Here is a 17,657-nt window from a genome sequence, read left to right as displayed (position 1 = left end):
ACATAATATTTTTTATTTATTTAAAAATATGGTTAACATGTATTTTTATTTTCCCTGTCTGTCTTTTTTTTTTAAAGAGGCCCAATATTTTCTTCTGCACCCAGAGCCTCAACCAACCTTAAACTGCTTCTGTCAGTGGTAGAGATTTGGCCTGGTGTGTGGATGTCCCAGGTTTGATTCTTAGTCAGGGCACACATAAGTGACCATCTGCCTCTCCACACTTCCTCTCCCTCTTTCTCTCTCACCATCCTCCCTCAGCCATAGCTCAATTGGCTTGAGCAAGTTGACCCTGGGACACTGAGGATGATTTCAGTGGTCTTCATTTCAGGTGCTAAAAATAGCTCAGTTGCTGAGTGTTGGTAAAATAAGTTTGTAAATATGATACATATGTTTGCTCGCTTATAGTTTGCATTGGACGTGGGGGGGACAGGCTATAAGCAGACAGGATCCTTATAGCCTAAGGCTTAGTTTTAAGACTAAGCCTTTCCCACCCTTTTTGATGTAGGGTGGTGCACTCTCATGAGGAATCCCATTATGCCTCAGATAAGTGACTTTGTATCAGAGACTTCTTTATTTGTATATTAGATTAAAGGTTTTGATTTCTACACTATAAAATGGGGGCAGATTGGGAGCTTGCTCTCTCTTGGTTCCTGAGATTAGTATTAGAGGGAAGAGCAGAGAAAGGAGAGCAGATAAAGGCCACGTGAGGAGAGGAGAAGCAGCCAAGATGGCAGAGTGCTAAAGGAGAAACCAGTTTGTGCAGAGAGAAGATGGGGAACAGAGGTGAATAAGGCTAGTGAGCTAGAAACCTTTGATTCTAGTTAACTCGGATAAGACAGTAGCTTTGTGAGCACTGAATGAGTGGGTTTTGGAGCCCAGTGTGTGTTTTTACTTACCCACCGGGTGCAAGCTAGGATTAAAGGTAATGGCCCACCAGTTCTTGGCTCTGTTGTTTCATTACATCTGTCTAAATCTAATGCAAACCTGCATTGGCCAGGCGGCTGTGATGGTGGCTGTGGCTACTGGCTTTACACCGAGCAATGGAGTAATTCCCAGATGGGTAGAGCATTGCCCCTTGGGGGCTTGTCAGGTGGATCCCAGTCTGGGCATATGTAGTAATCTGTCTCTCTGCCTCCCCTGCTCTCACTTAATTTAAAAAAATGTTTCTGGATAACACAAACAAACAACTAGATGTATAAGTCAAGTGGTGATAAATACTATGAAAAAAAATAAAGGCCAGTAAGGGACATGGGGGTAGTCAGGGAAGGCTTCTCTGATAAGATGACCTTTGAATTGTAGGGAAGAAAAAATGTTTTCCTTCTACCCTCCTGGGTTCAATGTCTAGGGGCCTGTGAATCAAACTGATAGAAGACAGATTAACAAAGGGAAAAAATGTTCTAATTATACAGACACCAGGGTTTACTCACACACAAAAAATAGGTGACTCAAAAAGGGGCCAATGGAAGCAATCTAAGCTTCAATTGGATAAAGAAGATGTACATAGCCCTGGCTGAAGAGCTCAGTTGGTTAGAGCATTGACCCGATAGGCCAAGGTTGCAGGCTCAGTCCCCAGTCAGGACACATACAAGATTCAACCAATAAATGCATGGATAAATGGAAAACAAATTGATGTTTCTCTCTCTCTTCCTTCCTCTCTCTCTTTGCTTACTGCCCCACAGGGTTTCCCCCTTCTACTTGCTTAATTGCTTAAAGTAGAGTGCAATGAAGGAAACCACTGGCGGTACATTTCTTAAGAGCCACCGCTAGCTCAATAAATAAAGGTGATTTAAATAATAAAATGTTAATTCACATGTCAAAGATCTCTTTGTACACAACATTTCTTGTGTAGATCTTTCCATCATTTTTAAGCTCACCTTGCAGAGGACCATCAATTATTTTTAATTTTATGTCCGTTCTTTCACGAACTCTTGAATAGGCAACATAAAGTTGACCGTGTCCAAATGCAGGCTCAGGTAAAAAAATGCCAACACGCTTAAGCGTTTGGCCCTGAGACTTATTGATGGTCATAGCAAAGGCAAGTTTTACAGGAAATTGTCTACGTCTCAATTGAAACGGCAACCCTGTTTGAGATGGAGCCAAATCAATTCTTGGAATGACATGTATTTCATCTTTAGAGGAGCCAGTCAAAGACTTAGCTATTGCCTGACCAGGCAGTGGCGCAGTGGATAGAGCGTTGGACTGGGATGCTGAGGACCCAGGTTCGAGACCCCAAGGTCACCAGTTTGAACGCGGGCTCATCTGGTTCAAGCAAAAGCTCATCAGCTTGGACCCAAGGTCTCTGGCTTGAGCAAGGGGTTACTCCATCTGCTGAAGGCCCCCGGTCAAGGCACATATGAGAAAGCAATCAATGAACAACTAAGGTGTCGCAACAAAAAACTAATGATTGATGCTTCTCATCTCTCTCTGTTCCTGTCTGTCTGTCCCTATCTATCCCTCTCTCTGACTCTCTATCTGTAAAAAACAAACAAACAAACAAAAAAACTCTAGGCTTGCTGGGTCAAGGCACATATGGGTAGCAACTACAAGTTGATGCTTCCCGCTCCTCCCTTCCTCTCCTTTCTCTCTCTCTCTCCTTTCTCTAAATCGATAAATAAATTTAAAAAAATTAAAAAAAAAAAGACTTAGCTATTATGACATTATTTTTCAGTTGGAGAACCTCTAGGCATTTGCTCTGCGACTGAAGCAAGCCTTATCTTTCTCTGCTCAGTGGTTTCTTTTTGTCGAGAAAGCCGTTTTTGCGCAGCTTTAGCTCCTTTTCTCTCCTCTTCAATGCTGTATTTTCTACGAGGCAGGCATTCTTAAAAGAAATTACATTAAGACGTAGTTTTTATGTAAAACAGATGATTGCCAATGCAAACAAATGTTCACCTTCCCCCTGACACGCTCAATTTGCGTTCAGCCATGGCAACTTCACCCCATTGGCTAGTACAGTTACACAAGCAACCAATAAGCTATCGGCGACAAACAGACACTTAAGCCTCATATAATAAAGATTTGCTCATGAGTTAGGTGAGAGGCAGGAGAGAAAATGAGGAATCAAGGCTAGCACCTAGCTTCCTGTCTTAAAACAACTGGTTGGATCACAGTGTTAAATTATTGAGATGGGGAAAATCGGGAAAGGAGCAAAAGTTGGGGAACTGAAATCAAGAGCTGTGTTTTGAACACATTAAGCTTGAAATGTCTATCAGACCCCAGGCAGTTGCTATGCTTCTGAAACTCAGGGTAACTTTTCAGGCCGTCAGTAGATAGGCAGAATATAAAGCCAATGGATTGGATGAGGTCATCTATGGAGAGAACACACACGCAGAGTTGCCTAGGGCTCACCCACATTTCAGGTTTGAGACAAGTAAAAAGATCCGGTAGAGAAAACTGAAAGGAGGCAGCTAGTAAAACAGGGCAGAACCTGGGAGAATTTGGAGTCTCAGAAGCCAGATAAGTGATTTACTGTAACTCCCATCAAATATCAATGAGTTATTTTTATTAACTGACAAAATCATTCTAAAACATATCAGAAAAGCTTAATGTGCACGTAGGATAATGGACCATCCTGACACATCCTTCTTTTTTAACAACTGATAGGGGCATAATATTTTTATAACCTTGTAAAATAAAAATGAAACCTTTCTTACTTCAAAATGTGCTATTTGCTTATATAAGCATTCTGTCTCCCACTATACAAGCCCTCCATTTTTTTATATTGGCACATTTGTTTCAATCATGTTGCTGGTGGGGTTCTTACAGAAAGTTAATAAAATATAGCATATGCTTGAGGAAAATTTGTCTAAAAAATTTTGGTTTTGATACTCCTAAATTGATCTATTTTATATAAGAATTATTATGCCACAAAGAAGCTATTAAATCATTGGCCAGAGATGAATTATTCAATAAATGGTACTAGGACAAATGTCTAGAAATATGAATGCTAAATTGATTTCTCACTTTATTCCACATACTCAAGTAAATTCTAGATTTATTGAAAAGTAAAGTACTTAAAATTCTAACAATAGAAACACTTGAACTAAATACGGACATCTATCTATAAAACTTGTGCAAGAGGAAGATTTCCTAAGCTTAGAAATAACAAGAAATTATAGAGAAAGAGATGAGCAGATAGATTAGAATCTATAAAAAAGAAAAATTCTATGCACAAGACTAGAAAGTAAATATTAAAATGTTTTCAATAAAATGTCAGAGTTAATATATTTTCTACATGAAGAGCTCACACAGCAAACTGATAAAAAAGCGATGGGGCCCTGGCCGGTTGGCTCAGTGGTAGAGCATTGGCCTGGCGTGCAGAAGTCCTGGGTTTGATTCCCGGCCAGGGCACACAGGAGAAGCGCCCATCTGCTTCTCCACCCCTCCCCCTCTCCTTCCTCTCTGTCTCTCTCTTCCCCTCCCGCAGCTGAGGCTCCATTGGAGCAAAGATGGCCTGGGCGCATGCGGGAGTCTGTCTGACTGTCTCTCCCCATTTCTAGCTTCAGAAAAATGCAAAAAAAAAAAAAAAGCGATGGGGCCTGATTGAGAACTGGCTAATAGAATATTCATAAAAGAGATTATTACCCAAAAGAGAAAATTTAGCTAGTGAACTCACATGCAAGCATGTTGATTCTTAATAATCAAGTAACACAACTGTAATTTCTTTTACTAATCTGATTATTCAAGATTAGTTTTTAAAAATCATAATTGTATAGTCTTGGGACTAGTTTAGTAAGAAGGTCCTTTTTTTTTTTGTTCTGATGGTATACATTTAGATAAACAATTTGAATTTGTATCAAGATCTTTAGTAAAAAGTCCACATTCAATTAATGACTCAGCATCTTTACCCATAGATTTTTTTTTTTTTATCATGTTCCTTCTTATATGTATCAAAACTCATACTGCACCATGAGTTCTGGGTTGCAAAGAGGATTTATTTTTTGCACCTGTGTGTAGTCTTTGCCCACCCATAGATTATTTTAAAGAAATAATCCTTGGCTTTGGCTGGTGGCTCAGTGGATAGAGCATCAGCCTGACATACGGACATCCTAGGTTCAATCCCCAGTCAGGGCACACATGAGAGGCGAGCTTCTGCTTCTCTCCCCCTTTCTCTCCCCTTTCTCTGTCTCTTCCTCTCTTGCAGCCAGTGACTCAACTGGTTCAAGCGTAGGCCCGAGGCACTGAGGATAGCACTGTTGATTTGAGCATCAGCCCCAGACAGGGGTTGCCACATGGATCCAGTCAGGGTGCATGTGGGAGTCTGTCTCACTATCTTCCCCTCATCTAATAAAATAAAATTAAATTAAAAATAAAAGAAATAATCCTTATGTGGAGAAAGGTTTCTATTAAAAATAATTCAAAATAGATTTATAATAGTTTTCAAATGGAAATAACATAAAATTTATGCACATACAATGGACCTGAAATGGTTAAATTAGAAAACAACCTTCCCAGTTACAGCCAGAAATAATTATTTTAAGTTATAAAGGAAATTTCACCATGTGCATATTTCTGCCTACTGGGGATCCCAATCAGTTAGTTACTCTGTCCACCAAAAGGAGAAGAATTTCACTTTCTTGCACACAGTGTGGGCCGAGCATAGAGGCCAGTGACCAGGGAGCACAGAGAATCCAGATTAAAGAACTAGAAAGCTTCAGGGTCATGCAAATGAAAGGGAGGTCTCTCCAATAATAAATAAGTCACTGTGTGCATCATTGCAGAGCTTACTGAAGGAAAACAAAGTTTCTCTTGCAATAGAATTGATAAAGACTATTTTTTTGAGCAAACTCAAAGCAAAACAGACTTTCTTTTTTTGCTTATATAGAGAAATAAGGATCACAATAAAAGAATTACATTCTTACAAATACTGGCATTGGAAAAGAAGGTCATTAGCAGAACTCAAAAGTCCTAGATAGAAGAATCAAGACCTAAGTAGAAATGGTTCACTTAGTCACACAACTGTGCACATTCATTCATTCACTCATTAACATATTATTTTATTTCATCACATATTTATTGAACAGCAAATATATACCAAACACTAAGCAAGTACTGGGGATTATGTTGGTGAAAAAGCCAAAGATCTGTTTTCATAGAACATATAGTATTAGTAAAGCTAGGATTGAAATAATAGCAAATTATTACTTATGTTCAAAAGTGATTAAGTACTAACAAAAAAGAAGTTTTGAAATCTTTGAGAGTAAGTGATAGGAGATCCTAATCTAACTCAGAGTCAGAGAAACCTCCATTGTGTTTCTATGAGACTTGGAGTTTTAAATGAAAGCTGAAAGGTGAAAAGATTTAGCAAGGGTAAGGATTCTTACAAATTTCTTAGTGGAAAAGGAATTGGAAACCTAATTTGTGGTTTACTAAATGTATAATATACATATGTTTTCTATACAATTAAATTAGGTGTAATTATAGTTTTTGTTCCATTGTATGAATATCACATTCAACAAATTCCATGATTTTTATAAATACCTAAATTATTCTTTCAGACAGATTTTCAGGCTAGGTGGACCCTTTCCATCTATTCAGTCAAGAGTCTGGTAATTAGCAACACTTCTGTCTGGGTATTCTAACCATTATCAAACCATTTAGTACAGGCAATTCAAGATCATACCTTCATTTAAAACAAGTAAATGTTGATTGTCTATTGTGTACTAAGCTGTATTTTTGCTAAAGTTACAGTGAAGAGGAAGACAGACAAGGTCCCTGACCTTATGGAGTTTACATTCTAGTATGAACTCAAATTCTGTTTCTAATATTCTAATTAATTCCCAACAGCAATATATAGGACTGACCACTTTACTGCATTCTCATCAGCATTGGGTATCATCATCGCATGGTTTTCTAATGGAGAAAAGTACAAGAAAATGAAGGCATCATTATGGGTTGAATTTTGTTCTCCCCTCCCGGCTAAAAAAATAAAATAAAAAGTTATGTTAAAGTCCTAACGCCCAGTACCTCAGAATGTGACCTTATTTCAAAGCAGAGTTTTTGCAGAAGTAGTTAAGATGAAATCATTATGGTGGGCTCTACCCTCGTACAACTGATAGAAAGGGGACATTTGAGACACACACACAAGGAGAAGGCCATATGCAGATGAAGGCAGAGACAGAGGCTGTGCAACTACAAAAGCCAAGGGACAGCAACGCTGGCCAGAAAACCACAGAAACCAGGAGAAAGGCACAGAGCTTCTTCACAGCCCTCAGAAGGGACCAGCCTGACACACAGCGATCTCAGACCTCGAGCCTCCTTCACAGGAGAAAATAGAGGTCTGTTGTTTGAGCCACCCAGTGTGTGGCACCTTTTTCATGGCAGCCTGAGCAGACTCAGACAAGTATATTTCCTACTTTGGGTTCCCCAGAAAGCACAGACTGGAAAAACTTGCTGATAATCAGTGTTTAACATGTGCACCAGCACCAACCGCTCCACCGGCATGCCGCCACCAGAGCACCAGCACCAGCCGCCCGGCCGCCGCCGCCACCCCCGCAGCTCACCAGCACCAGCCGCCCCGCGGCAACAGCAGCACCAAACGCCCCGCCGCAGCACCAGCCTTCCCGGTGTAGCATCAGCCGTGCCGCCGCCGCCGCCGCCGCCGCCGCAGCAGCAGCAACAGCACCAACCGCCCCGCCGCCGCCACCGCCCCGCCGCCGCCGCACCAGAACCAGCCCCGCCGCCACTGCAGCAGCAGCACCAGCACCAGCCACCCCAGCAGTACCAGCCACCCCGCCGCTGCCGCTGCCACAGCACCAGCCGCCCTGCCACCACACCAGAACCAGCCCCGCTGCCACCCCAGCAGCAACAGCCGCCCCGCCGCCGCTGCAACAGCAGCACCAACCGCCCCGCGCTGCCGCCGCAGCAGCACCAGCCGCCCTGCCCCCGCACCAGAACCAGCCCTGCCGCTGCAGCAGCACCAGCACCAGCACCAGCCGTCCCAGCAGTACCAGCCGTCCCAGCAGTACCAGCCGCCCCGCGCTGCCGCCGCCGCCCCAGCCCCTCACCAGCACCAGCCGCTCCGCCGTTGCCCGGAGCCCGGCACGCTCAATGCAGACTAATAGGAATGCCAAAGGAAAAATATGATCCAGATCCCCGCAAAATTTATACCATCATGTCAGCAGAGGAGGTAGCCAATGGGAAGACATCTCACTGGGCAGAATTAGAAATCTCGGGCAATCCTTTATCCCAGGATATTATGAGTTTATACCAGGACCGAGATGGAACCCGAAAGCTACTGAACTTCATGCTTGAAATCCTGCAGTTCATCCAGAGCAGCTTCCTCCGAGGCCATGGATTACAAGAACGAGACCAAATTCTGCCATCAGGTAAGTAGGTTTTTTATTCTTCCTTGACTATTTTTAGAAATATCAATACTTGAATGCCATTTGGGTATTGTGATGTAATGAACAGACCTTCACTTTTACCTCCCCTGGATAGGTGGCTGTAAAAATACTAACGGATAGACTTTTTAAAAACACACTCATGCTTATGTACAAGACTTGCCCATCTTTCACAATGATGCAACTCTTGGTTTAAAATGATTCTTTGTAATACAGCCTTCCAGGTATCATCTTCATACAGGGTATTGGGAAATGTAAGAAAAGTAGTAATGAATTTTCTTCTGAAAAGTTTTAACCTACTTAGGCATTTGCTGTATTTTTCCCTCCATAAGACGCACTCCCCCCATCCCAAAAGTGGAGGGAAAATGCCCGTGTGTCTTATGGAGCGAAAAATATGATATCTTATTAAATATTTTAACACACCATTTGGTTCAGAATATTTTTTTTCTTATTTTCCTCCTTAAACCCTAGGTGTGTCTAATAGGTAAGTCTTATGGAGCGAAAAATACAGTAATTTTGTTTCAGCAAGTAGACTAATAACACTTGTGAAAGAATAATTTAGACTGAGTTTATATTTGCTATATTGGTGATGCCGCACCAGCCGCCCCGCTGCTGCTGCCACCGCAGCAGCAACAGCACCGGCCACCCAGCTGCCGCCGCCCCAGCACCAGCCGCACCGCCACCTTCGCCACAGCACCACCAGCCGCCCCGCAGCCGCCACCCCAGCACCAGAACCAGCCGCCCCGCTGCACCAGAACCAGCCGCACCGCCGCCTTCGCCTCAGCAGCAGCTGCTCCGCCGCCGCCGCCGCCGCAGCACCAGGTTAGCCGCCCCGCCGCCGCCACCGCAGCAGCACCAGCACCAGCACCAGCCACCCCTCCGCCGCCTTCACAGCTCACCAGCACCAGCCGTTCCACCCCCCGCCGCCGCAACAGCAGCACCAGCCGCCCTTCCTCTGACTGTTCAGATGTTGTTGATTTCACTTATATATGGTGGGGGGATTCCTGTTTATGCCTTAGGAGAGTTCCTGTTCTAGCCTTGGATGTGTAACTTTGTATCAAGGACTTTCTTGATTTGCATATGGCTATATAATAAAGCAAACTGGGGTTATGGGGCACTCGGATATTGCCATCAGCATTTGAAGAGTCCTCCTGGTCCAGGTCCAATTTTTTTAAATAAGTGTGTTTCCTTAATTCTGCACTGTTACTAGGAGCCGCACTGGTCCGTGGCATATTTTAAATCCACATAATAGTAACTATAAGATTCTGCTTGTGAAAATTTCTTAGGGGGCAGCATAAAATGACATGAGGCTTAACATCATTAAGTTTGGGTTTGACCTCTAGCTTCCACAGTTATTGTCATGAACCTTAAATTCCCTGACCATCCTGAGTTTGGGTTTCTCCATCTAAAAAAAATGGGGAACCAGAAGATCCCTGTAGCGATGCATCTGCAAGCAGTCTGTAAATCAGAGTGCTGTACAAATGCTAGCAGGTCAACAGACAGCAGCAGGCCATAACTGATTTCTGACAAAGGTGCAAAAGCGACTCAAGGGAAGAGGAATGGCCTTTCAACAGATACCCCTAGAGCAACTGCACACCCACGGGCAGGAAAATGGACCTCAACCCAAACCCCCTCAAATTATACAAAATTTTCCTCAAAACTGATCACGAATTTAAACACTAAGCACTTTAGTATCATTTTGAAATGATGAGATTATAGAAATGGATACTATATTAGTGGTTGCCAGGAGTGAAGGAAGGGGTAGAGCAGGCGGGATGTGGGTGGACCTATAACAGGGCCACCTGTGGGAGGGATATTTAGGAAGTGTTCAGTATCTTCATAGCATCAGCGTCAACATCCTGGTTAGGAAGATGTACTGTAGTTCCTCAAGATGGTTCCACTGGAGGAAATGAATAAAGAGCAGGTGGAACCTCTCCATATTATTCCTTGTGACTAATACTAATGTACTGTGAACCTACAATTATTTTGAAATAATTTTTTTTAATTCAGTGAGAGGAGGGGAGGCAGAGAGACAGACCCCAGAATGTGCTCCAACCAGAATCCACCCAGGGAGCCCACTAGGGGGCAGTGGTTTTCCTATCTGGGGTTTAGCTTTGTTGCTCAGCAACTGAGCTCTCCCTAGTGTCTGAGGCAAAGGTCATGGAGCCATCTTCAGCACCTGGGGCTAACCTGCTCCAATCAAGCCATGGCGGCAGGAGGGATGGGAGAGAGAGAGAGAGAAGTGAGAGGTGGAGGGGTGGAGAAGCAGATGGACACTTCTCCTGTGTGCCCTGACCGGGAATCGAACCTGGGACATCCACACGCTAGTCTGATGCTCTACCACTGAGCCAACCAGCCAGCGTGAAATAAAAAATTTAATTAAAGAAAAGACTTGCTCTCTCTACATATAATTCATCCAAACTTTTAGAAAATGCACAAACCAAATCAGTTTACTCTGTAGCAAACTGTGCAGATTACTGAACCTAGGCCATCCAGTGGCTCACAGATGCAGGTGAACAGGAAACCACAGGATGTGGGATGACAAGTGTCCGACAGAAAGGAGGAGCCAGGGCTGCCGCTACAGCTGTGCTCCTGCTCTAAGGGAAAGGGCTGCCAGCTGAGCTCCTCCATTTGGATGTCCTGAAAATGGGGCAGGGGGGGCGATGTGACTTTCCATCTTAATCGCAACTAAGCACAGATTTACAGAAGAAAGTGATGGTGTTAAAGAGATAAAAGAAATGTGGAAGCAAGACGGAGTGCTCTGATTTTACCTCTAACAGGTGCAAGCAGCTTCGGAACACCATCATACTAAACGACGCTGCCCTTCATGGAGATGTTCCCCTTGAACGGGCTTGACCATCTGATATAAGTACTACTCAGACCACAGAGCTGCCATGGAAGACCCTGTAAAGCACCAGAGCAACCCAGTAATTATTCTACCCAGGATTTTCACTCCATTCTACAGCAAGGAACTCCCAGTTTTCTGGCACGTGTCTCATCTTCTGTCCCTAACATTACAAGGCTCTGCCAACGTGAAAATACTCTGCTGCGCTCTCGCTCCCTGGGTGGCAAGCTAGGGAACCATGCTTGGCGATGTGGAGGGAGGAGAGAAGAGAGGGAGGGGACCATAAAGCAGACAGGCAGGAAAGGGAACCAGGGAAGCACAGTGACCTAAGAATAAGCAAGTGCTACACATACTTCAGGAAAAAGAGAACAGACTCAGTCTGGAGGGACAGCAGTTGGGGAAGGCTTCAGAGAAGAGGAGGCATTTACACTGGGTCTCAAAGCAATCGGGGAGAGCATGTCCAGGAAAGATAACCCAGGACTGCGACTTCAAGGAAAGCTCAGGGTGCAAGCAGGGACCCACAGCCTATAGTTCAGGGACCTAGTGGCCTGCAGCGGCACTATGATGAGGCAGGTCCCTACTGGGCACTGACAATGTGTCCAGGCCCCAAAGGCATAGGGACGACCAGGACTCAGCAGGGTGATGGGCAAGGAGGGAACTCTACAACATAACTAGGGGCACCTTTTCAGAAAATGTGCATAAAAATCATGCGCAAGACGATCTGAAGGGAGGCACATCGCCCCCTCTGCCCCATTTTCAGGACATCCAAAAGGAGGAGTGTATCATTGCACCATCTGATATGGTGGCAATGGTATTTATTTTCACAATGTTTTCACTCTGGGAGTTGAACTCCCTTCTTCCACTCAAATAGTATATTCTAAATCCCATCACTGATATAATCTTGATAAATTACACAATATTTGCCTAAATGCATTTTATAATAATAATGTTTAAGAAGTCTCTTCAATTGCTCAGACCACCTGACAGGTCTCAATGAGGCTCTCAAAAGTGTTAGTATGAAGTGCTGCACACACAGACAATTCTAGGAAAACATGCTGTCATTTGTTCTACACACGGACACTAAAAATCATCTAAACTGAACTACATTAAAAAATGGCTTTGTATTGATACATTGCAGCACGGTGACATACTAAGAAACTGAGAATGCAAGGACTTCAAACAAAACACTTCTTTTTAAGTTACATAAAGGGCAAAATAAACCCTTCCCAAGAAATGACCTCAGCTAGGATCTCTCTCCTATTTAAGTACCAGCTAGATCATTCTCAAAATGCCCACAACATCCTTTAAATTCTTGAAATACAGTGGTCAATATAAAGCATTACCCACACAGCCTAGCTTTGAATTTAAAACATAGTAAAGACTTTCCATTCCCTGGAACTGTCGCCATCCCTGTAGACTTAGATTTGCAGACCTTTACTTCTGCCCTGGAGCCCCACTCAAACGGCATTACAGGGGTGCCGGCTAATGAGCCACTGAACTGGGAAACCCATAAGTCTCTCTCCAGGGCTCTGTTGGTATAAAAGTGGTCAGCAAGCATCTACCTTCTTCCCGCTCATTCTCGTCCATGTCGGTCACCCTGCCACCAGATGTATTTATTCAGCCACAGGGCAGAGACTAAGTCTTATACCTCTTCATATCCCCAGGAGACTGAGGGTCTTAATGCCTAAAACAAAGATGCTTGGAACATAAACTTACCAAATAAACCAATGGATCCAGCTTTTTCTTTCTGTGCTCACTTACCCTGGCCTGTCTTTCAGAGTGATGTAAGATTAATGAATCTGGATACTGTTAGCATCACAAAAGCCCAACTTTTTAGAGGGCTATCGAAAAGGAAGACCGCAAAAAGCTGACTTAACGTTAGCCCCTGAAATCCTCATAGGTACCAGTCCCCTAGTTTTCCAGCATGAACTACTCCCTATGAAGTTCCTGCAGCCTCTGAAAAATAGAAGCATTCCAATATAAACCATTAATATCTGTTCCAGCTCTATCCACAGGAAGGCCCTAGAAGCAGAGACACTCAGCAACAATGAGCAAACTTGCTATCCAGGTCTGGTTTCTAAGTACCTTCTCTACTGAATCCTCTTGAAGAAATGGCTGATTATAAGTCTGGAGCAAGGGAAGCTCAAAGTAAGCCTGAAGCACCTGTTACCAGAAAATGAGAAAATGCCAAATAATCGGATGTGAGCACATCAAAAGGACTCAGAAACCAACCTGAATCAGGTTCTATTTGCCAATTTTGGGATAATTTGGGTACCAGGAAAGAAAACGATGGTAAAGCATTATAAATTATATACTGGTATTCAAGAAAAATGGGCGGGGAAGCTAATTTTTCAGAAATTGTCATCTAATAACCACACACACAAAATTGGCAGAATTGAAAAATCACTCTTCTGCAAGCACCAATTTACAACGCCTGACCCAGGCAAGGGTCAGGAAAGCCTGCTGCCAGAAAGCGGCTGCTGAAGAGGCGTCAGTCTCAATCACCATCCTGCGGCGTATTACAGAGGGACTCAGTTGCCTTTATAACAAGAAGAACCAGTAGACATGACTTTAACGCCAAATGACTGAGTTTAGGATAGCCTGACAACTCGATGTGATGCAACAGGACTAAACACAACCAACGGTGTCCTGACAACAAAAATGAGGAGCTAACCAGACAAATCCAAATTATGAAACATTCTACAAAACAACCAGCCTGGACTCCTAAAAAAGAAAAAATGTTGGCCCTGGCCAGTTGGCTCAGTGGTAGAGCGTCGGCCTGGCGTGAAGAAGTCCCGGGTTCGATTCCCGGCCAGGGCACACAGGAGAAGCAACCATCTGCTTCTCCACCCCCCCCTCCTTCCTCTCTGTCTCTCTCTTCCCCTCCCGCAGCTAAGGCTCCATTGGAGCAAAGATGGCCCGGGCACTGGGGATGGCTCCTTGGCCTCTGCCCCAGGCGCTGGAGTGGCTCTGGTCGCGGCAGAGCGACGCCCCGGAGGGGCAGAGCATCGCCCCCTGGTGGGCAGAGCGTCGCCCCTGGTGGGCGTGCCGGGTGGATCCCGGTCGGGCGCATGCGGGAGTCTGTCTGACTGTCTCTCCCCGTTTCCAGCTTCAAAAAAGAAAAAAAAAAAATCCAGTCTTTATATAAGTGGTGACAAACCTGTATCTAAAAATGCATATCTCAAACAACAATGATAACAACAACAAAAAACCCAAAAAATATAGCAAAAGAAGGGAAAAAAAAAGAAAGAAGAAAAAACTATCTCTAAGAAATCATTTTAAAAGGTTGTGTGAATAGGGACAGAAGGGGACCCAAGATGGACCCTTAGAGTACTCCAACATTTAGAGGCCAGATAGAGGAGGATACACTTATAACAAGTTTGAGAAGTAACCAATGAGGGAGGAAGACAAGGAATGCGGTGTCACTGCACCCAGAAGTTGTTTTAGGAAGAAGGTAGTCATCAGCTGTTTCAAGGGCTGTTGAGAATCTGAGGACAAAGAAAAAATTTCACTACATTTAGCAACATGGAGGTCACTAGTGACCCTGACATTAGTTTCAGTGCCGTGGTGGATGGAGATGGTTGAGTGGTAAAGGTGGAAAAGTGAGGACTGACGAAGCCAACTCTTTCCAAAGGTTTAGCTGAGAAGAAAAGCAGAGAGGCAGATGTGGGTTCAAAGGAGCTTTTTGTGTCTGGTGTTTTTTAAAACAAGCATCTTGGGCCCTGACCAGATATCTCAGTTGGTGAGAACATTGTCCCAAAGTGCAGGGGTTGCCGGTTCAATCCCTGGTCGGGGCACATTCAGGAACAGATTGACATTCCTGTCTCTCTCCCTTCATTTCTCATTAAAATCAATCAATAAAAATTTTTTTTTAAATGGGCACCTTGGGATGTTTGTAGATTGTAAAGAAGGATCTAGTGAAAAGATAGAAATTGTTGATAGAACATAGAGTAGAAAATAACAGGATAGGGGGTAGAATGGAATTTTGTCAAGGAGTGTTGGAGGGTTGAGGAGAAAGAAATGATCTGAAAATAATTTTCTCTAAGAGTGGGAAAATGAGTTGACCAGGAAAAGGCATAATATGGGTGGGAAGTGAATGCCCATTTGAGATAAAGACAGTGAATTTTAAAAGAGACTAACCTGCATGATTCAGCAGTTTGGATAAGGGTGTGAAAGAAGTTGTGGTGTTGACCTGTGGTGGCGCAGTGGATAAAGCGTTGACCTGGAAATGCTGAGGTCGCCGGTTCAAAACCCTGGGCTTGCCTGGTCAAGGCACATATGGGAGTTGATGCTTTCAGCTCCTCCCCCCTTCTCTCTCTATCTCTCTCTCCCTCTCTCTCTCCTCTCTAAAAATGAATAAATAAAATAAAATAAAATTAATTAAAAAAAAAAGAAGTTGTGGTGTTGGACTTGGCCAGGGTTAAAGATTTTTCATATAAATATGACAGAGGTTATGACAGAATTCCTCATGCCCGCCACTACCCGCCCCCCGCCCAAATCAGTTCCCTGCGACTGATAGTTGAACAGAGTAATTATAATACTCTGGATTATATTGATAATTCAACTTCCTTCCTTTCCTTCAGAGGAAAAATTTGTAGTGAGTGTTGAATATGTACTTATATGCTTGACTTTCATAAGTGTGTAGTTGGAGTTAAACAAGGATGAATTTAAATCCATCCCAGCCTCTCCAGTTATTATTTGTGGTCTGGTCAGCTTAACCTCTCCAGGACTAATATCCTCATCTATAAAAGGAGAATCATGATACCTACTTCAGGATTGTTCTGAGGATTAAGCTAGGTTCATAGGCTGTGGTATATAGTGGAAAGAGCATAGTTTTGAGTATCAGAAAGACTTCTGTGTGAATCCAATTGTTATTTAATAATTTGATCATCTTGGATGGGTTATTTCACTGGTCTGTGCCTCAACTTCCTCATTGGTAAAATAGGGATTATAGGATTATAATATCTACCTTTGAGGCTAGGAGTAACATAATTGTTCTTCATCCATGGCTCAAAATGGTTGAAATGCATCAGGGTACTGTCTATCTTTCTATAATCATAATATATATATAGATTATAGTTACTGTATAAAGCATTTGGAACAAAATGGCAAGTATAATAGGTGTTTAATAAATATTAGTTGTTTTCTATCTTTCACTCCCTTCTCCTAGATCAGTAATTCTTTTGTTTGTTTGTTTGTTTTTGTGACAGAGACATAGAGAGGGACAGATAGGGACAGACAGGAAAGGAGAGAGATGAGAGGCATCAGTTCTTCGTTGCAACATCTTAGTTGTTCATTGATTGCTTTCTCCTAAGTGCCTTGACCTGGACGCTACACAGAGTGAGTGACCCCTTGCTCAAGCCAGCGAACTTGGGCTCAAGCCAGAGACCTTAGGCTTCATGCCAGTGACCTTTGGGCTCAAGCTAGCATTCATGGGGTCATGTCTATGATCCCACGCTCAAGCCAGCAACCCCGCGGTCAAGCTGGTGAGCCTGCGTTTTGAACCTGAGTCCTCTCTGTCACAGTCTGATGCTCTTATCAGCTACGCCACCACCTGGTCAAGCTAGATAAGTAATTCTTGACCCTAACTGCACATTGGAATTCCCTCAGGAAATTGAAAAAGAAAGAAAGAAAATGAAAACTGGGTCTCACACCCTGAAATTCTGGTTTAAATGTTCTGGAGCAGTAGCCTGGCCTGTAATATTTAAATTTTTATTTTTACTGATTTTCGAGAGAATGGAAGGCAGAGAGAGAGATAGAGACAGACCGACATGGATTTTTGTTCCACTTATCTATGCATTCACTGATTCATTCTTGTATGTTCCCTGACTGGGGATAGAACCTGGAACCTGGCATGTGGGACGACGCTCTAACCAACTGAAGTAACATGCCTGTAATTTTTGTTTTGTTTTTGTTTTTGCCTGTAATTTTTGAAAACTTCTCAAGTGATTCTAATTGCAGTCAGAATTAAGTCACTCCCAGAGTTATCTCTCCAAAGCCCAAAAGGGACCATGTTGCTTCTCTGCTTACAAACCTCTCATGATTGCTCCTGGCTCATCACTTTCAAAAGGGGAGCCCTTCTGCCAGTTCAGTCTGGGGTGCTGTAAAGTCTGCTCTCCCCTTTGTTATCTGGTCTTTTCCCCTAGGACCTCTAGTAGTTAGTAGTTTTCCTCATCATTTTTGGACCATGTCTTTTTAATCTTCTTGTCAAATTTGTCACCTCTACGATGCATCAATTCCACACCAAGATGATGGTGATGTTTCAGGGATTCTGGCCCCTCACTGCATTAGAAGAACCAGCTAACGGCCTCTGTGTTCCAGGCTCAGATCATTCCCTTGTCTCCCGTAGATCAGGCAGGGAGGGACTTCCATACCTTACAGAGGTAGGACCACAACCCTTGTCACCAGGAAGCAGTTACTAAAGATGGACTGTCCTCCCTCATTACCCCTAAGAAATTTTAGGGATGGAAGTT

General features: G+C 43.5%; 1 protein-coding gene and 1 pseudogene across 1 annotated transcript; one reads left to right on the top strand and one right to left on the bottom strand.

The window, feature by feature from the left end:
• Positions 1-4,866: 4,866 nt before the first annotated feature.
• LOC136327578 (small nucleolar RNA SNORA40) lies at positions 4,867-4,952 on the bottom strand (annotated as a pseudogene).
• A 2,456-nt stretch (positions 4,953-7,408) lies between these two features.
• On the top strand, positions 7,409-9,438 carry LOC136322638 (uncharacterized). Its single transcript, XM_066254551.1, has 2 exons — positions 7,409-8,324; positions 8,941-9,438. Exons 1-2 carry the CDS (start codon positions 7,409-7,411, stop codon positions 9,387-9,389), a joined length of 1,365 nt encoding a protein of 454 aa, XP_066110648.1. The 3' UTR covers positions 9,390-9,438.
• The last annotated feature ends 8,219 nt before the right edge of the window (positions 9,439-17,657 follow it).

The sequence above is a fragment of the Saccopteryx bilineata genome, chromosome 2 (genome assembly GCF_036850765.1).
Source record: "Saccopteryx bilineata isolate mSacBil1 chromosome 2, mSacBil1_pri_phased_curated, whole genome shotgun sequence".
In the NCBI taxonomy this organism is placed as follows: Eukaryota; Metazoa; Chordata; class Mammalia; order Chiroptera; family Emballonuridae; genus Saccopteryx; species Saccopteryx bilineata.
This window is presented reverse-complemented; position numbering and strand designations above follow the sequence as displayed.